Here is a 21,600-nt window from a genome sequence, read left to right as displayed (position 1 = left end):
TGGCTGTGTAAGCCTAGAATTTGAGACAGTTATCTGGGCTGGAGACAAAAATTGGGAATCCTTGGCATTTCGGTGTTTAATGTCTTGAGATCAGATGACATCTCCAAGGGAGTGTGTAGGCCAAGAAGAGGGGTGGTGCATGTTTGGGAGAAGAGAAGGAACCAGCAGAGGGAGATTGAGAATGAGCAAGACTTACAACTGAGTGTGTCCTCAAAGCCAAGTGATGAAAGCATCTCTAGAAGAAAGGCGTAATCAACTGCATCAGGTGCCCCTTTGTTACAACATGTAAGCTAAGGACCAAGAACTGACCAGCGGGTTTAGCAGAGGAGAGGTCACTGGTGACTCTTGACAGAGTCTCAGCACAGTGAGGGAGGGAGAAATCCTAATCAGAGAGGGTTTAAGAGAGAGTGGGAGGAGGGAAATGACAAAGTAGGGACAACCTCAGGGAGGATTTCCACTGCAGTAGGGAGGAAGCAAGTGGGATACAGTAGCTGGTGGCAGAAATGGAGGCAAGGAAAGATTTTTTTGATTTACCATGATGTTTTATTTGCTGATGAGAATGACTCAGTAGCAAGCAAACAAGTCAATCTAAAGGGAGGAAAAGTAACTAGTCATCACACCTGTGAGTGGACAAGTAGAGATGCGATCATGTGCTTATTGGAGGGGAGGCTTTAGGCATGACTACCTCCTGGTGAGTGCAGGTCTGAGTGGCTCAGAACTAACAAGTGAAGTTTCCTTTCCATTTGGCTAAAGGACTCTGCTGGTTGGGTGTTTGGGGGTTTTCCCCCTCTTTTTGTGGCCCGAAGCAAGTAAAACCAACTTGTCGGAGCAAGCAGATGTTTTATGAGCTTTTGTTCCTCGCTTGTAGAAGTGGTGGTGACTTGGAAGAGGCTAAGCAGGTCATAGACATGTTGACTGTTTTTATGTTGCCTTCTGACTATTTTTGTCCCATTTTAGAATCACTAGTTAACTGTTTGCCTTGTCTATAGTTACTTAGTAGTAATACTCAGCTTTGTAACAACAGTGGGTAAAGTGGTGGTTATGGAGGTTGTTACAAGGTTTTTTTTTCTTTTTTTAATACAGTGGTTCTGAGAGCTTTTATTTTTATAACTCTCAGATCTTCTGGGACTTCCACATGCAGTACAGCATTCTGCTGCTTAAAAAAGGAAAGAGAAAGTTAGTCTTTCCCTTAAGGACCCCACTATAGGAGTGTTTATATATTCTGTGTGTGTGATCTCCCACTAGCCAGTTGTAGCATTAAATTCTGGTAAAGAGTATATTTACAGGGGGAAAAAAAAAAAGTTTATCTAGACCATTGCACTTACCATGAAACCTAGGCTGTTTACACGGCTTTGAAAACCTTATGTCTCTTTCAAAATGATCTTCCCCAGCCCATCTTACCAGTTTGGGAAATGTCCGTCTATAAACTAATTCAGTTCAGGATTAGGTGAATTCCTTTTGTTACAGAAGCTGTTCTCATTTAAAATGCTCTTTTCCAAGTTCTGTAGACTGATTTGAAATCTACCTTTTATAGATATGTTATTTGCTTTCATTTTCATTAGAAAACATCTTTAAAATAGAACAAAACTATGCTATTGAGAATATGATTTTGCGTATATTTAGCTTTTGAATATTTTTAGGATCTATATTTTTATTTATTTATTTTTTATTGGTGTTCAATTTGCCAGCATACAGAATAACACCCAGTGCTCATCCCATCAAGTGCCCCCCTCAGTGCCCGTCACCCAGTCACCCCCACCCCCCGCCCACCTCCCTTTTTACCACCCCCTTGTTCGTTTCCCAGAGTTAGGAGTCTCTCATGTTCTGTCTCCTTTTCTGGTATTTCCCACTCATTTTTTCTCCTTTCCCCTTCATTCCCTTTCACTATTTTTTATATTCCCCAAATGAATGAGACTGTATAATGTTTGTCCCTCTCTGATTGACTTATTTCACTCAGCATAATACCCTCCAGTTCCATCCACCTCGAAGCAAATGGTGGGTATTTGTCGTTTCTAATGGCTGAGTAATATTCCATTGTATACATAAACCACATCTTCTTTATCCATTCATCTTTCGTTGGACACCGAGGCTCCTTCCACAGTTTGGCTATTATGGACATTGCTGCTATAAACATTGGGGTGCAGGTGTCCCAGCGTTTCACTGCATTTGTATCTTTGGGGTAAATCCCCAGCAGTGCAATTGCTGGGTCATAGGGCAGATCTATTTTTAACTCTTTGAGGAACCTCCACACACAGTTTTCTTCCAGAGTGGCTGCACCAGTTCACATTCCCACCAACAGTGCAAGAGGGTTCCCCTTTCTCCACATCCTCTCCAACATTTGTTGTTTCCTGCCTTGTTAATTTTCCCCATTCTCACTGGTGTGAGGTGGTATCTCATTGTGGTTTCTTTCTTCTTTTTTCTTTTTTTTTTTTTTAAAGATTTATTTATTTATTTATTTATTCATGATAGACATAGAGAGAGAGAGAGGCAGAGACACAGGAGGAGGGAGAAGCAGGCTCCATGCCAGGAGCCCGACGTGGGACTCGATCCCGGGACTCCAGGATCGCGCCCCGGGCCAAAGGCAGGCGCTAAACCGCTGAGCCACCCAGGGATCCCCTCTCATTGTGGTTTTGATCTGTATTTCCCTGATGGCAAGTGATGTGGAGCATTTTCTCATGTGCTTGTTGGCCATGTCTATGTCTTCCTCTGTGAAATTTCTGTTCATGTCTTTGGCCCATTTCATGATTGGATTGTTTCTTTGCTGTTGAGTTTAATGAGTTCTTTATAGGGTCTATATTTTTCATAGGCTAATAGAAAATAGGAGATCTTTTGTTTTATTTTCATAGAGGTGTTATTTTTGTCTGATTCTACAAAAGAAGGGGTGATTTTTTTAATGTATTAGAAATTTTCATGGAAAACAATTGTTTTACATAAATCCATAACCTAGATTCATGCTACATAATGGAAGAACCTTGTAAGCATTATTATGCTAAATGAAAGAAGACAGTCACGAAAGACCACATTTTATATAAATAATTCCATTTGTATGAAATGTCCAGAATAGGTAGAGCTGTAGGATCAGAAAGTAGATTAATGGTTGTCGAGGGTTATGGGATGAGGGGCAGGAAGTGATGGCTAATAGGTTGGAGGTTACTTTTTTGGAATGATGAAAATGTAAAATTGTGGTGATGGTTGCACAACTCTGTGGTTATGCTAAAAACTATTGAATTGTTCCTATTTTTAGATATCTGTAGTCTAGCAAGTTAAAAAGTTAAAATGTATAGTTTAGCCCCTCGATGGCTAATTCCTTTCTCCTCAGTTCTTCAGGTTTAAAGTTGAGTAGCCTTAAAAAAGTTACTTTTCATTGATTCCAGCTGACTTTACCAGTTCTAGTTTTTTATCGTGTTCTGATTCCAGAGGCAATGTATAGTATTCAAATAATAAATGTTTATAAATACAGAATTATGCAGAAGAGAAGTTTCTTATAATCACAACGTGTTGAGATGAGTGCGCATCCTTCCAGGTCTGTTTCTAAACTTGTTAGCAGGTCTGTCCATTATTTAAGTGTTTACAGTGGGGTCATAGTTTATGTAGTCTCTAGCTTGCTTTCTTCATTTAGTAATATATATGACCTCTTTCTGTATCAGTATACACATTTTTACTCATTTCTTACAATAGCTTGTTTTATGATGTACTACCACAATTTCTAGGATGTATACTTTTCATATTTTGACGTTTATGAAATGGGAGTGCTTCTTAGAATCTATGGCCTGTCAGATTTAATGGGCAGTGTTTTTTCTTAGACCTAAAATAATGGTATATCTTACAGTTATTAGAGTCTGAGTTTCAATGATATGGTATGTAATACCACCTGTGAATGGACATTCTTTTTAATATTTTGCCATTAAAATAGTGCTGCAGGGCATATATCTTTGCACATGTTTGTTTCTCTGCAGGATTTAATTCTCACAAGTGAAATTGCTTTGTCAATTTCAATAGATTTTTGCCAAATTTCTTTCTTAAAAGATTATACAGTTTACATTTCTGTGCACATTGGATGAGAGGGCTTGTATGATCTCAACCTTCTGTCAACATTGGGTATTTTCAGTCTTTTAAATCTTAATCTAATGTGCATAAAATTCTTGTTTTGATTTGTATTTTAGGCAATTGAGTGAGGTTAATGTCTCTGTATATTTTCATTGTCATTTTATATTTCTTCTAATTGCTTGTATATATGTCACTACTTAAAAAAATTTGAAGGAAAAAAAAAAGAAAAAAATTGAATTGGTCTGTTAATCTTTGTCCTGTATTGTGAGAATATTGTTTACATTGAGAATGTTGATCCTTATATGTATAGCGGATTTTTTTTCGATAAAATCCATTTGTCTTGACATTAATGGCATATTTTGTCATAGGGAAATTTTAAACTTTTTTTATAGCACAATTTTATCAGTACTCCTGAATGTTGATTTTCTTTTATAGTGTGGATGTGCTTATTTTCCTGAATTTGTCAGGAAAATTTAGAGTAGCAAACTATTTTTAAAGCATCTCTGGGCAATGCCAAATATCAGAATTATAAATTCTGCTTAACAAACAGGATTGCCTTGTACTCTTGTTATCTTTATTAAGAGTCTTTGGCTTTATATACTTTTGTTTTAAAGTATGTCATAATCTTGTAATGGAGTTTAATGGAAAGAATACTGTGCTAGAAATGGAGAGGCTTGCAATAATTGCTTTATGTGTGTCATTAAGTTGTGTGCTCCTAGATAAATCCCTCAGACTCTTTAGGTCTGTTTTCTCTGTGTCAGAAACGAGAGGGTTATAACAAGTATCTCACTTGTCTCCAGCTTAAAATTGTAAGAACTTGCTAGTTTTGTTGATTAAGAATCAGAACATTTGCATACATTGCATTACCATTTATTTCCCAAATAAGTTCTGTTTCTTAGTATTTTGACACAGTATTCCTTTTGTTTCTGATTTTGGTTGCTTGATTGATCAGTTTTTAAGTACATCCTCTTAGCTTTTTGCTGTGAAATCTAAGCCTCTTATGTTTTATATCCAAATTATGCCCTCTCAATCTTTACCTGATTTTGTGCTGAAAATACTTGTGATAACCATTAAAGCAAAAAAAAAAATAAGGCATAAAGACAAAGAATGATGATAAAGTAGGATTTGGAGTTTATAGGAAGAAAACCTAAATTTAGCTCTGGTGTCAGATTAAATCTGTGTTCCAGTCCCTCCTCTGTCATAATGTAGACTGTGAGCAAGTTAATTATCCCCAATCCTCAATTTCTTTATCTTTGTAATGCAAACAATAATTATTTTACAGGATTATTATTATGCTTAAACCCTGCTATTTAGTAGACATTCAGTAACTCATTCCCCCTTTAGATATAACAATTAGTGATAGAGCCAAAAGGACTTGTGTGCTTTTTTGTATACTTGAAGCTATTAAATTTGATCGTTTAGCCTCAAAATCTTGGAGTATATCTAAGTGCATTTCTCTGTGAATTTGAATATTTGAATCCTTTTTCTCTTCAGAAATATGTGCATTTGAGTCATTTGCTTTTATAAAGAGATCTCCCACTCTTAATGGCACTGTGCTTTGCTTATAATTACATTCTTACTACAGTCTCTTTCTAATGGCATGCCAGATGTACAGAGAAATGAAATCCATGAACTTAAAGGAGTGCGAGCCCAGTTAAGATTGTGCTTCTGTGGTAACTCACTAGTCCTCATGTGCAGTTTCTAGACATGCATCATACATATCATATATAGAAAGAGAAGTCCGAGTTACCTGTTGAAATTTAAATCTTTATATCTATTAAATGACAGTCTGAAGAGCAAGACTTGTGTTTTTTATTAGAAGCAAGATTTGTGTTTTTGTTTATTAGAAGCATAATGCCACAGTTTCTTTCTTTTTTTTTTTTTTCACAGTTTCTGAATAAATAAAATAGATGGCTGAGGTTGGTTTATATTTTTCATGGTGAAATGGTATTTTTCATCCAGCATATAATCTATTTTAGATTATTTTAAGTTATTTGTATTTAGAGTATTTGCTTTTAATTGTATTTAGATTATTTTTCTTTCTCTACTAGTTTGATTGTGATTTTAAATTATTCAAGAAGTAAAATTCTAAAAAAAAAAAAAGAAGTAAAATTCTGTTATTTTAAAGATAACATTTGAAAGAATGAAGATGTCTTTAATATAAAAGGGATAGATAGATGCTAGTGAAATGTGTTGTCTTACAGCCAAATTTATATCCTACCGTGGGGCTCCAAACACCAGGAGAAGTCGTTGATGCCAATTTTGGGCAGCATCCTTTTGTGTTTGATATAGAAGACTACATGCGAGAGTGGAGAACCAAAATACAGGCACAGATAGACCGGTTTCCTATTGGAGATCGGGAAGGCGAATGGCAGACCATGATACAAAAGTAAGTGAAGAAATGTGAATGGACATTATTATTCAAAATATATATTTTTTATCAAATATTCTTTTAGCATAAAAATACTTATTGAAGCATTTTAATCTAACTTATATCCTAATAATCTTAGTGTATCATTGATTATATTTAAATCTATAAAATAATTTACTCTTAATTAAAAGTGATTTTTACATATTCTAATAATTTTAATGTGTTGATTATATTTTAATCTCTAAAAGATAATTCACTCTACTTAAAAATAATTTTTTTATTTGGTGGCACACATACAAAAATGTATTTTAGTCTGATGTATTAATTTGGTGGAGGAAATAAAGTGATTCAAGATTGCTTAGTTAATACATTTGCTATCCTTAGTAATAGGATTTAATGCTTTCCATAGGTTACTTGATTCTTTTATTATTAGTGTTAATGCAAAGATAAATTCAGGAAGATAGTTTAGATTGTGTAACTCGGGAACTGTGGGTTTCGGACATGAACTTGGCTGTGTTCAGCGGTAGTTCAAATATGTATAGGGGAAAAGAAATATTACTCAGTAGGAATAAGCATCAAAATAATGGTATAGTTAATGTACTGGAATACAGACTTGTGTGTATATTTTGTATTTCAAGATTTGACTCAAGTTTTCCAGTGAATTGGGTCACTCTAAGAATAATTTCAGCTACTATTGGTTATTAGGATCCCTTTTTTGTGAAATCTATTTATTTTTCATGTAGATTCCATTAGATTATAGTTGTCTTCATTCTATATAGGGAAATCTGACCACAAGCCTCCAGTTGAAGGAGTTTTTAAATCTTACTAATTATTTTAATATATTATTATTAGACATTTAAGAGACAGCAAAAGGAGTAAAAGACCAAATAGGAACATGGAGTGAGGATTCCTAAAAGCAGGATAAATACTTAGGATTTCATGATAACGATGGTACAGAATGGGTAGGTGATACCAGAGCAAACAGTGGGTATCAATAAAAGTATATTGTAAAATGAACAACCTTTATTTCAACTTGTTCTTTATGGAAAAGTAGAATTTCATTGGAATGGAAGTCAGCAGGAAAACGTAAGTCCTATGATAGTCAACTCTTTAGATTATACCTTTGCTAAAAGGCTGGAGATGATGCCTGGGTGTCAGTAGTACTCAGTGGTAGCTCTTAAAGCTTGAAATAGTGCAGACCTAAAAATCAAATAAGTACAAGTAAATTTAAATAGTCATTTTCCCTGCTGTCATCTCATCAAAGAAAATAGCAGAGACTTTCAGATACCATGAATCTAACAATTTGTCCTAAATGTCTGTGTAATTGCTTTGAACAGTTGTACATTTAAAGATATAATAAATCTTTGTGTGTGTTTTTTGGAGGAGATAATGATTGGAAGACATGATGGTGATTCTGAAAACATGCTTCTTCCCTGGAGCTATTATCATCTGGTATCACAGAGCCTCTGCACTGGTACTTTTTGCCAGCACAGCTGACAGAACAGCAAAGCCTGGCTGAAAACCTCATAGTTCCATGAGTTAGAGTGACGATAAGTTGCTCTCCTGGGGTCACCTCCCCTTCGCACTTTAAAAATGGTTGCCACTGAGGATCATAGCAGGATCGTAGTAGAGGAAGCCTCATTTAACTTAATTCTGTAACCAGAGTCCAGTGAGGGCCACCACCCCATTCTTTCTAAAACTGACACTCACCGTGACCTCCTAGGAAGTCCATTTTAAAAAGTTCTTTCCTACTTTTGTAAATCATTTTGACCAATTAGATGAAGTAAAATGCAAAATCTGTTTCTTGGAGATTTTCCCTGCTGCCCCCTCCATCCCTCTTCACTGCTTCCTACCATTTTCTGATAGGGTGTTAGTAGTGCCAGATGGCGGCAGGTTTAGGAGTTGAATATTTGGATATATTGGATATTTGGGTTAATATTGTTGAGTCAGTAGTTTTCTTTAACCTTTTTTTTTTTTTTTAAGTTTTCTTTAACCTTTTGCAGTTAGATGTAAATGTGTTTTGACCACTTGATGACTTTGAAAAACAACAAACTTGTTCTTTGAAAGCATGGCACTTCCATGTAAATCACGTTTGAGTAACTAATCTTTCATGTACAGTAATACTGATTTGGATCAGAAGGGCTGTTTTTCGTGAGTTAGTATTATCACCCTCATAGACTTTGTTCTGAAAAAGCCTCTCTCCCGTTCACCTGTGTTCACCTCTTGGAGATCCTATCCCATGCAACTGATGAGAAAAGAAAGGAATTGAACTCCATAACACCAAAGAGTTATTAATCTGTTATTTAAAAAGTGTTGTGTTTTAGAAAATGCCAGCACTTCACTAGGATAAGTTGTATAATTAAAGGTGAAACAGAAATTATGGTTAGGAGGATTGAATATTGAATATAAGGATGGGAAGTGACAGGAAAGGACCCTGGGGATAATGGGGAACCAAGAATCAAGAGTCTGTCAGGGATTCTTCTCTTGTGACAGTTATTCTTAGGGAGAGTACTCTTAACATGGCATTTGCGGTTCTCTTTTTGGAAATACTACATGACTAGAACAAAATGATTCTTTTTTTAACTGATTTTAAAGTTGAGGTCCTTAAAGCCTTATTTTAAGGGAATAGGTTGGTTTTGTAACAACAGAGTAGATCTTGTTTTATGTAAGTTGTAGTATGAAGCCTGTATTCTCTTGACTAAAAGATGTGTGTTTCTTCTTTTTATTTTAAGAATGGTTTCATCTTATTTAGTCCACCATGGGTACTGTGCCACAGCAGAGGCCTTTGCCAGATCTACAGACCAGACCGTTCTAGAAGAATTAGCTTCCATTAAGAATAGACAAAGTAAGGACCCTGTGGTGCATGGATAACACTTGTTTTCAGATTATAGGTTTGATTTTGTTGATTTTTAGAAATTATATTTTTTAATTTAAAAAATTTTCAAATATATTAACTTAAAATTGATGCCTCTGAAATTAATCTTCATTGACATTTTTGAAGACCAATTTAAAAAACACTCACATTAAGACTGTGTTAGCATTCTGGATATAGAAAGATATTTTGGAGATAGTTTTATAAGAAATGTTTACCTTTTTTTTTTTTCCCCTTAAATGTTTGCTTTAGATTTTGGGAAGTAAACATTTAACAAAAAATTTTTTAGTAGGTAATGTGGTCCCATGATTAGATACTGGTGAAGATAATATGTAAAAGAAATATTAATCTTTGCATTTGAATTGCTATCTAAACTTAAGATAGTATTGATCTTAAATTTTAATTCTTGGGTCCCAGTACTCTGGCCAGAGCTGTCGGGCCTGTTCTACCAAGGGCAAGTCAGCATGTCACTCCTCCACAGTTAGCCTTCCTAAATGCGGTGCAGTTAGTCCATTAGGGAGGGGATGACTTGGTGAGAGGATAGGCATCAAAATACAGGTGATGGGTGAAATCATGATGCTTGGAAACAATTTTTTTTATAGGTCAAATTTGCTATAATAACACTAATTACATTGTGTTGTTAACTAATCATAGGCTTGTCTGTCTTTCTTACTATGCTCTGAGCTCTGGCAAACAGGAGACAATCACTTACTCTGTGCATCCTCGTCATCTAATTTAACAAATATCCAACACACAGGGAACACTCAGTCTATATCTGGGGAATTCAGGTCTTACTCAAAAGCCAGTGTTCTCTTAGTACTGGGAGCTAAAGGTTATTGTATTTGATAAGACATTCTGAATATTATCTCTAATGTTTGCTATGATCTTTAAAAAATACACTTCACTGAAGTATAATTGACATATTAATAGCTGTACCTGTTTAGTGTGTGTGACTTGATGAGATTGGGAAAAGTATTCTTGAACCCAGCACCACATTCTAGGCATTTATAGAAACACATCCATCTTTTTAATCTTAGAGGTTAATATTTCAGTATTGCTTAACAGGTGTTTTTCCTGTATTACCTGTATATTTGTGATTTTTAAAAATAGTTTTATGAAGTACTTATTTTTCTAATTTTTAGTATGTATGAAATTTCTTCTTGATTGCCTAATAGGAACTAGATTTTAGAAAAATGAAAGTTAATTGCAATAATTTATTTAAAGTTGTTTTTTTTACTAACTTTTTTTTGAGGACCCACTATTTTGTTTCTACTCAAAAAAATCAATCTCTTGTTTTCTTTTTCTAAATAGGAATTCAGAAATTGGTGTTAGCAGGGAGAATGGGAGAAGCCATTGAAACAACACAACAGTTATACCCAAGTTTACTTGAAAGAAATCCTAATCTTCTTTTCACATTAAAGTAAGTTTAATAAAATGTTACTGTATTATGTGTGTGTTACATATAATCAGAATTATTGTCATGCTTTAATAGTTTTAATTTTTGTTTCACCTTTTTTCAGATATTTACATACAATTTTGTAATATAGCACATTCAAGTAACAGATTATATATATAAAAAAAAACCACTTGTGTTGATTATAAGCAGATAGGATCTTTTCCTGTGTGTTTGCTCTTCTATTATGCTAGCTGTTATGTTCAGAAATGTTAAAATCTTAATTATGAGATGGATATCCATTTTTCTTCCTGGAAAGTACCTTATTGTAAGTCTGTGTGATTTTGAAAATTGGTAAAATGTACATAACATAAAATTTGTCATTTTTACATGCACAGTTCTATGGTATTAAGTATAGTCACACTGTTCTGCATTTGTCAGCAACCAGCCATCTCCAGAACTTTTTTTCGTTATCCCCAGAGAAACGAACTCCCCATTTCTCCCTATACCCAGCTCCTAGCAACCACCATTTTACTTTTCTGTCTCTGTGAAATTGAATTTGACTACCCTGGGTACCTCATCTAAGTGGAGTCATAACATATTTGTTCTTTGTTACTAGCTTATTCCTAATAGCAACATGTCCTCAAAATTCATTCATGTTACAGCATATGTCAGAATTTCTTTCATTTCAAAGGCTGAATAACTGATAGACATTTGGGTTGCTTCCACTTTGGTTATTGTGAATAATGCTGCCATGAACAGGAGTGTACAAATATCCACTGGAGTCCCTGTTTCCAGTTCTTTAGGGTATATACCCAGAAATAGAATTGTTGGGTGTATATATATATTTCATATATATACACACACACACACACACAATATATATATACACACACACCCACACACACACTGTGTATATACTTACATATACCTTGTGTGTGTGTGTGTGTATATATATATATATATAATCTGTTTAATCTTTTGACAAATTTGATCCTCAGAATGCTATAGCTCTGTGCCATTTTAGTCTCACCATGTACAAGGATTCTAGTTTTTCCACATCCTTGCCAATACTTTTCTACATCTTTTTTTTTAAGTCTACATCTTTTTTTAATAATAGCCATCATAATTTGACTTTTTTTTATTGGCCTTCTGAATCTTTGTTATTTTAAAATTCACGTGTTATTAAGCTTAATATTTCACCTCTCTGATGTACCAGAAACCCTTTGTAAGCCAAATGTCAAAATTGTTTTGCTTTAGAGTAAAATTTTAAATATGTGGCTCATTTTGGTTAAATGGGAGGCTCTTTGCATCATGTGTACATTAAACACATCGTGTTCTTACATACTATTTTACTTGTTATCGAGTGCAAATATTATTTGATTAAATCATTTTAACTCTGAAAATAAAGTCCATTTTGATTAAATTATAGCCATAGGGCAGCCCGGGTGACTCAGTGGTTTAGCGCCACCTTCAGCCCAGGGCCTGATCCTGGAGACCCTGGATCGAGTCCCACGTTGGGCTCTCTGTATGATGCCTGCTTCTCCCTCTGCCTGTGTCTCTGCCTCTCTCTCTGTGTGTCTCATGAATAAATAAAATTAAAAAAAAAAATTATAGCCACAGCTAGGTTTTCATTTTCTCACTAAATCTTGATTAAAGGAGATACAGTGTCTTTTGCTTTATATGCTGATTTTTCCAGACACTTTTAAATTTAAGCAGTACATAATATGAAACCATAGTTAATATTTTTAGCATACTGTCTAAAGGCCATACCTATTGATAAATACCAGTTCTTGGGCAGCCCCGGTGGCTCAGCGGTTTAGCGCCGCCTGCAGCCCAGGGCATGATCCTGGAGACCCTGGATCGAGTCCCACGTCGGGCTCTCTGTATGATGCCTGCTTCTCCCTCTGCCTGTGTCTCTGCCTCTCTCTGTCTCTATGAATAAATTAAAAAAAAAAAAAAAGATAAATACCAGTTCTTAAAATATTTCCTCTTAGAAATCTGTTTTTACTAAATAAATAAATAAATGTCTATTTGAAATTATCTCAGTAAATTTTGTCTTTTCTTTTTTTAGAGTGCGTCAGTTTATAGAAATGGTGAATGGTACAGATAGTGAAGTACGATGTCTGGGAGGCCGAAGTCCTAAATCTCAAGACAGTTACCCAGTTAGTCCTCGACCTTTCAGTAGTCCGAGTATGAGCCCCAGCCACGGAATGAACATCCACAATTTAGCATCAGGCAAAGGAAGTACTGCACATTTTTCTGGTGAGGCTCAGTTTTATGACAGTACTTTTAAGTTTTTACCCTTGTTTATACTTTTGAATCCCCCCAAAAAATAAAGTTTAAAAAATCTGGACATTTCCATGTAGCTGTTTCACACATGTGCATACTTGGTCTCAGGACGTTCTGGAAGAAAAATTGTAAAGTGGGTCAGATTCGTGTGTTGTTACTACCAAGAGGGTAACTTGGAGTAGAGCTGTTTCTGAGAACAAGTTATAAGCAGATCTTCATAAACAAAGGTCAATATTCGGGTTGTCTCTGGAAATTAAATTGTAGACATTTGGTAAAGATAAAAGGTAGCTCTGTCGGAATGAAGCATCGGTGAACACTGGCGCCATGGCCATGGCGGCTTTAGTCCACCGGTCAGCAGGCCTCGCTGGGCTGCCAGCTTTCCTCCCCTCCCAGCTCACCTCCTGCCAGCATCTGCTCTGCCCGGCCCTGTTCCTCCTCGCCCTTCCTAACTACAGTTCTCTCCTTTCTTGGCTTTTATGCCGTCACTTCTGTAGATTTAGTTTCTCCCAGCCTTCTTTCTTTGCTTGTCTCGTTCCATTCTTCCCAAGGCATTCTGTGGCCTCCTTATGTTCAGCTTTCGAAACAAGTCAGACGCTGTTTCCTTTCCTTTCATAGACCAACACCTTTGCTTTTGCTCAGTTGGCATATACCTTTCTACATTCCTGCCTCTTGTTTTATTTACATCGCCATCCTGTACATGCACACGATTCTCTGGTTTGTGTCCTTCTCCCCTTCCCATCTAGAATATCATACATTCACGCACGCACGCCCAGCTTCTTGGCTTCGGTGGGTTTATACGTGAGATGAGAGCGATGAGAGCACTATTCCCCTGGGGGGGGGGTGTTGTGGGGAATAAATAAGATCCATAATTAAGCCTCAGTAACTGTTAGAGGAGATGCTAATTATTAGCCTACAATGAACATCCTTATATCCTTTCAAAGAAGTTATCTGTTTACTATCTAAGTCATGCATTGACTTCCCTACATTAGAAGAATTTTAAATGCAGGATCAGAATCTGGGTACGTTATTTGCAATGTAATAATAAGTTGGTGTGTGTTTCTCTGTTCATACATCTTTTTCTGTTTTTTTTTCCCCTAGGTTTTGAAAGTTGTAGTAATGGTGTCATATCAAATAAAGCACATCAATCATATTGCCATAGTAAACACCAGTCATCCAATTTGAACGTACCAGAACTAAACAGTATAAACATGTCACGATCACAGCAAGTTAATAACTTCACCAGGTATGTGACCTCCCGAGCTTACGCAGTACTATAAACCACCTAAGGATAAGTGTCTTCGTTTTTAACAATTTAGAAAAATTGCATTACATGGTCCATCAGGGGGGTCTGAGACTTCCTAAGCCCCAGAGAATAAAAGGGCATGGAGTAAGTTCCCAGAGTTTTTCAGTCTCCCCGTGTGCACACAGCCTCTTTCCTTTGTTCCTTTCTCTGAATCTGCAGCCCTCTGCCCTCTGCGGGGGTCTAAGAATCCTTTCTGGGCTCTGCCTTCTTCTGGTTTTCCTGCCGGCACAGGCCTGTACAGATGGTCACATAGATGCTGTTCTTATACTTCCAAGTTAAGTCACAGCAGTATATTTACTCTCTAGAAGCAACATATGATACAGTTACAACTTTTTTTTCCTCTGTGGGGTTTTTTTGGTGTAAATGTGGAGAGTGTTTGCTGAATTCCAAATAACTAACTTTACAAAGAATCTTTTTTGAAATCCTACTTTAGGGAGCTTGCTTATAGCAGCAGATGGACCCCTGAGTCATTTAGTAATAACCATATAGCATGAGCAGAGTATTGAGGACCTGCTGGGTGTCAGACATCCTGCTAGGCATGGTTTCTTACTTCAAGAAGCTTTGAGAGAAGGAATGTCTACATGCCTTCATACACTGGAGTTGAAGATTCATGAACCTAAAGGTTTGTGGAATGTAATCAGTCATTTGACTATTAGTGTATGAGAGCAAGTTCTTAAGAAGTCAGCCTGCTCAAATCATCCAGCATCTGAATTCATGCTAGTGGAATGATAAAAATAATACAAATAAAAAATAATGTGTAGATTTTATCAATTTGATGATAGATTGGTCTTCTCACATAAATTGATGGGTCACACTGCATTTGGGGGAAATGTTCTTCCGTGTAAAACTTTATTGTCAAGGAGAAAGAACCTAGCTTTTAACGTGGCATCTTAATGGAAATATGATTCTGGAGAAAGGCACATGTGTAAAAACCTGTATTTGCAAATTGGTAGCGTAATCAGAATATCCAGGTTACCTATCCCGGGTGACAGCTTACTGAGTAATGGTGTGTGTGGCACAGGCTGTAATGGAAGTCCGCAAGAAGTGGTATGAGGAGAACAGGAGGAAAAAATGGCTGTCTTTTAAAGCAGAGGAGATTAGGGTAGCCTTTCACAGTAGAAGTGACATGCTAGAAAACAGATTAGAAGACTGTGGTAAAAAAATAATGTGTGGAGACAATTAAAAAGTTAACCCTTTATTGTACTTTATAGCACTTTAGTACTTTATTGGTAGAAGCTTCTGCCGTTGTCTGGGGTCAGGGCTGTAGGCAATTTGTGGGTTTTTCTCTTAAATACTCTTTATGGCAGGAAGTTGCTAAAGAGACCTATTACTACCTGAGTTCAGGGAAGTAAGCTCACCGGAAGGGTTTGGTGACACAGCATCCTGAGTGCAGTGTAGAAGGAGAAGAAGTAAGCTTTTAAACTGCCTTAAACTGTTAAGCAGTATCAGTTACTTTATAGTTCGAGAAGGCTGTCCTTACAGTTGTATTGTGAAGTAGGCAAAGATGGTATTAACTATTAAAACCATTTTACAGATGTAGAGCTGAATACCAGAAAAGGAAATGGTTTTTTGGGGGGTGTTAAGGTCAATCAATACTTTGTAGCTAGTAAGTTGCAGACTTGTGACTATGTCCCAGGATTTCTAACTTCCAGAGGTGTGCTTTTTGCATTATACTGCACCCCGCCCTCCCTGCCCATCTAAATTGCTACTCCCTACCCTCCCTTGACTAACTTTCATTCAAGCAGGCTGTAACACTCAGTTCTGTTGTTACTCTTCCAAGATGAATATCCTTGATTACATCCCCACCGAATGTTGTGTCACTCTGTGTAATTAACTCTCATCATAGTGCTGATGGATCCTCTGTTTGCCCCTGGAGGACAGAGGCTGTGTCATTGTATCCTTAGCACCTAACACAGAACATGGCTCAAAAGCTCTTAAATGTGTGTTGAATGAAAGAATTCCTCCCAAATACTATATTGTCAAAAAAAGAGAAAAGTTTAGTATACTTATATCATTTAAAGTTTGGTTTCTCTTATCAATTCTCAAAGTTCGTCAAGATATAGTAAAACTAGGGGTACCTGGATGGCTCAGTTATTTGAGCATCCGACTCTTGATCTCAGCTCAGGTCCTGATCTGAGGGTGGTGGGTTCCAGTCCTGTGTAGGCTCCTTGCTGGGTGGGGAGCCTACTTAAAAAAAAAAAAAAAAAAAAATCTAGTAAACAAGCTTTTCTGACTGATGGAGGAGTACTGGGGCGATTACCTCTTTCTTCCTAGATTTGTGCCGTTTTGCCTCACACATTTTACTGATAGAAGTGGTGCCCCCACGCATATACACTTATACTCGCACACTCCGAGGTGCTGCTAGTGGTTATGTCTGGTGGCATCATGCACAGAACACTTTATGCTTATCTGCATTCAGTGTTGTTTTTTTCTTTTCTTTTTTTTTCCAGTGTTTTTTTTCTACAAATGAATATATATTGCTTTTTAAATGAGAAAAGTACATTTTAATTTAAGTATTTCCTATATTTTCATGAAATATGTCCTTCTGGAGTGTATAATCCTTACATAGATCTTCACTGGAGAAGTCTTCAAGAGTAGGTGTTTATAGTTCTTTGAGTGTGGAGGAGATGGGGAACGTGTGGTGACAGTTTCAGTGTGTCCAGATATGGTGACTGGCACAGGGCTGTTCTTCAGTAAATGTGATATGAGCAAAAGTTAGCATTCTGATTATCCAAAATGGTATTTTTCAAATGAAGATTTGGCAGTGCTTTAGATTCTTTAGCCAATAAGAAAGCCCGTTGGAGAAAACTAGTGTGGGATGCCAGCAAGGTGCAAGAAGACCAGCCAGAGTGGTTGTCCAGGTCATTATCTACCTTTGTGGGAGGCTATGTCTCCAAGGATTGAGGACAAATGCCAGAATGTCAAGAGACAAAGAAAAAAATCATCTTAGGAGAGATGAATAGGGCAGGCAAGAGGGGAAGTGAGATCCAGGAATGGTTTGAGAGTGAATCTTTCCCCCCATCTTCCTTGAATGCTGGAAATGCATGCCGGATGGAGGTGGAGGGGGTCCCCGGGCAAAGGCTGATTAACAAAAAACAGAGTACAGATCTGAGTTGGAAAAAAGTGGGAAGAATGTAAAAAAGAATTTGTCCATATTGATACGAAGTCAGAAAACCACTACAGTTTAGGACATAGACTTTTTTTTCTCCCTGATCCAGGAGTACAAATTTGTTAAGAGCAAGCTACAGACTGGCTTTGAAGACATTGAGGATTGAACTAAACACCTTTTTTTGCAGATTGCTTTACGAAGTCAGTTTATAAGTAGGCTGTGTAGTTGAGTAGTAATTTATTTTAAACTAAGCTGCAAGTATGCGATTTCTAAAATTAGGTTTGTTTTTTTCATTTCCAGTAATGATGTAGACATGGAAACAGAGCACTACTCCAATGGGGTTGGAGAGACTTCATCCAATGGTTTCCTAAATGGTAGCTCTAAACATGACCACGAAATGGAAGATTGTGACACCGAAATGGGTCTGCAGTGATATTTCTTACATTTTTAATAAAAAATGATGACTACAAGGTTATGTTTTTACTTGTATTGATTCACAGCTGATGAGCATAAATCAGATTTAAAGATGTATGTGCCATTGGATTTGACTATAGTACATGTTACTTAAACTGTCTTGTGAGAGCGGGTTGCTAGAGAGCAGAGGTACTTCTCCGTGCCTTCTAAAGTTAAGCGCCGGATGGCTTTCTGTGCAGAATTGCTTGGGCTTGACTTCAGTGCTGTCATTAATGCAGCCGTACTCTTAGTGTTAAATGTTCTTTAGGATGTTTGGGGTTGGAGATGTGAAAAGTTTTTATACTTAGTATAACCAGTAAAGGCCAGATAGATAGAGATGATTTTATAAATTCTAATAGGACAGTTTCCTATGTTGATTTAATGTGAATATATGTGACTGTGTGTAGCCCAGTGCCTGGCACATGGTAGGTGCTTAAGTGTGACCCACCCTTCTCCCCCGCACCCCCTAAGTTACGTGGCTGAAAGGTACATTAGCACGTATAACTTTGGTTGGTTGTTAACTTGTGTAGTAGATTGTACCATAAAGTTAAAACCATCAGCAAACTTTCCCATCAATTGGAGAATGAAAATTTATTGGAGCTTAAAAATTTGTCTGAATTCTGTGGCAACATTAGATTTCTGTTTTGAGGTTTAAAAAGTCTTTATTGAGGATTGTTGAGGATTATGTGTTCAGTGTAGATTCACCTTTTCAGGCAGGGGGTTTCATTTGAAAGGTAGCCTAATTATACTCTCAGATATCTGCAGCCTCAACATTCAGAGAGTAATTTAAGCATGGTGATTAAGAGCAGGAGTTCTAGAGTCAGATTACCAGCATTCAAATTCTGCATCTGCCACTTACTAGCTGTGTAACATTGGACAAGTTACTTGAAGAGCTCAGTGCCTCAGTTTCTTCATCTGTAAAATGGGTACAGAAATAATAACAGCCACTTCATAGGTCCTTATAAAGATTAAATGAGCCAATCTTTGAAAAACTAATAAGCACAAAGTAAGTGCTCAGTAAATGTTGATTATTATCATCATTAGTAATTTGTGTCATTAGTGATCCATACAGTTACATTATTGATAAGTGAGTGTCGTCTGCCAAGATATATACATACAGTTATTTTGTATATGTGTGTTTAACTCTTTCAATAACATGGTATTTTCTGTGTTTTTATTGGAGTCATTTAGCTTTGAGCTGAAACGCGTCCTTTTATTCCATCTCTGTTTGGTGTCAGAGTAGCACAAGAGGCAGTTAACTGGCTTTGTTCTCTTCCTGATGCTGCTTACTGTAGTTTTAGAGATTTATGTGTAACTGCTTATAAACCTTTCCCTGCTATCCCAGGTCCATCCTAATCTGGAAAGTTGTCACCTGACTTTGAACTGCATGCTGGAGATCAGAGCCTAGATTCTTGAGACATAGAGAAAGGATACCTTATAGCAGCAAAGTTCCTGAATTAAACTTAAAGCAAAGACCCTGAATTAAAAATAAATCTACATATTTAGATGAATTATTAGGTAGTAGTGACTAAATGAAACCTACAAGATGTTATAAGCAATTTATGTTGATTTCTCCATTGTATTCCATTCAATAAGGTAGTAAAATACTCGTTTGTTTTGCTTACAGAAGTTGATTCGAGTCAGTTAAGACGCCAGTTGTGTGGAGGAAGTCAAGCCGCCATAGAAAGAATGATTCACTTTGGAAGAGAGCTACAAGCCATGAGTGAACAGCTGAGGAGAGAATGTGGCAAGAACACAGCAAATAAAAAAATGTTGAAGGTAGATTTGTCTTTTCTTGAAAAATTAGAAATTTGTCGAAGGAACGAAATTGTAATTTTGTGAAACATTGAGTAGGGTGAGGAATTCTTGTTGGACTTCCAGTAAAAAATAGGGATTAAATCCCGGTCCTGCCACCTGTCCCCACTATATACCCTTGGTCAACTTAGGTTTTTAGCTTTATTTTCTCGGCTATAAAATGGGCAGAGTTATTAGAGGTATGAGCTTGCTGATGAAACTATAAATTTGAGATAGTTTTATTTCAGTAGACATTGTTCGAGGCTGCAGCAAGTTGAACGTATACTACATGGTTTGCATTTTGATGGTGGTTGCTGAAGCATTAGGTCATCTTTCAAAACCAGGATAGTTAAAATACATTTTCAGACCTCTTATGGATCGATGTTTATGATAGATGGTGGGATAGATAAAATTTCAACGTGTAGTGTGTTAGCCATAGCTTTATATATCAGTTGCAGATGGAGGAGTTCCCACTGCCTTAAGTCAGCATCGCAATTCGTTGTAGAGATGTTAAGATTCTTTAGAAATCTTTTTTTTTTTCTTTTTTTGGTCCTAGTAGTCCTATAAGTGTGTGAAATGTTAACCTAGCCATTGTATTTTTTTTAATTTTTCTGTAATCCTGTGTTAGGTTGGGCTCAAAGGTGATTCGTTACAAATATATTTTCTTCTGAACGTTTTGGAAGACGTCCAGACAACAAAGGGGAGATGTGTGTGGTGGCCCTGAGCCCAGTGTCTGGGTGTGGTGGGAAAGAGTGTGGCCTCAGCCGCCCCTTCCTGACCCAAACTGAGACTTAGTGCCCCAGCCAGCGCCACCTATAGCCCCAGACAGGGCATGAAAGCAGCAAACATGAAATAGCCTCCAGCAGTGTAGCCTCAGTGGGGCACTAGTGTAGACAGAACATAGCGGCTCAGCCTCCTCGGACGGGTTTAGGAGCCACTTGCCTACATCTCCAGTTAAAGGCATGTGCGGTCTTATAGTTTCAGTAGCTGGGGTAGGAAGAGAGGTGTGTTTGTTGTATTTATAGTGCTTCATCTACAGGACAGCACAGTTGCTGTTTCTAATGGTGACCCTCAACTCTTCAAAAAAAAAGGTCGAACAATTTTTATGCTAAATAAAAGAAAATCGGTGGAATATGTAATTTAAACAATTTTTCATTTAAAATGTCAGATCATTTGGTGGGACTGCAAACTGAGGCAGTTACTGTGGAAAACAGTTTGGAGAGATCCCAAAAAATTAAAAATAGACCCACCATATGATTCAGTAATTCCACTACTGGGTATTTACCCAAAGAAGATGAAAACAGTAATTCAAAAAGATATATGCACCCTTGTGTTTATTGGAGCATTATGTACAATAGCCGGATTATGGGAGCAGCCCAAGTGTCCCTCAGTAGACGATTGGATAAAGATTTATTTATTTATACACAAACACACTGGAACGTTACGCAACCATAAAAAAGAATGAAATCTTGCGATCTGTGACAACCTGAATGGACTTAAAGGGTATTATGCTAAATGAAATAAATCAGAGAAAGACAAATACCACACTATTTCACTCATATGTGGAATTTAAGAAACAAAGGAACAGAGAAAAGACAGAAAAGCAGGCTGTTAACTACAGAGAGCCGAGGAGAGATGGTGGTAGGTGAAACAAGTGACTGGGTGAAGAGCACGTTTATCATGATGCACACTGAGGAACACGTAGAATTGTTGAATCACTATATTATACAACGGAAATTAATGTAACTGTGTAATTATACTGGAATTTTTTAAAAATAAAATAAAAATCAGACATTTGTGTATTAGGAAAAGCGCTGTGCACATTTGCCCCATAAGGTGAGGAAGTCCTTGAGATCAGACTGGGTCTTAACTCCTCCCCCTATAATAATATCTAATACACATAGCATCCAGCTATTTAATGAATGTTTATTAAGAGTTTTGTTCATATGAGTTATATTTATCATAC

General features: G+C 36.8%; 1 protein-coding gene across 1 annotated transcript in view; it reads left to right on the top strand.

Moving 5' to 3' along the window:
• Positions 1 to 21,600, top strand: part of RANBP9 (RAN binding protein 9) — a 93,148-nt gene that overhangs the window by 61,943 nt on the left and 9,605 nt on the right. Inside the window, exons 6-12 of the mRNA XM_038584198.1 lie at positions 6,252 to 6,436; positions 9,151 to 9,263; positions 10,602 to 10,710; positions 12,758 to 12,948; positions 14,074 to 14,218; positions 17,688 to 17,809; positions 19,468 to 19,619. Of these exons, the coding sequence (XP_038440126.1) occupies positions 6,252 to 6,436; positions 9,151 to 9,263; positions 10,602 to 10,710; positions 12,758 to 12,948; positions 14,074 to 14,218; positions 17,688 to 17,809; positions 19,468 to 19,619 (1,017 nt within the window). The remainder of the gene's footprint in view (positions 1 to 6,251; positions 6,437 to 9,150; positions 9,264 to 10,601; positions 10,711 to 12,757; positions 12,949 to 14,073; positions 14,219 to 17,687; positions 17,810 to 19,467; positions 19,620 to 21,600) is intronic.

Source organism: Canis lupus, chromosome 35 (genome assembly GCF_011100685.1).
Source record: "Canis lupus familiaris isolate Mischka breed German Shepherd chromosome 35, alternate assembly UU_Cfam_GSD_1.0, whole genome shotgun sequence".
In the NCBI taxonomy this organism is placed as follows: Eukaryota; Metazoa; Chordata; class Mammalia; order Carnivora; family Canidae; genus Canis; species Canis lupus.
Note: the sequence above shows the minus strand (reverse complement) of the source record. Positions and strands in the feature narration are given on the sequence as shown.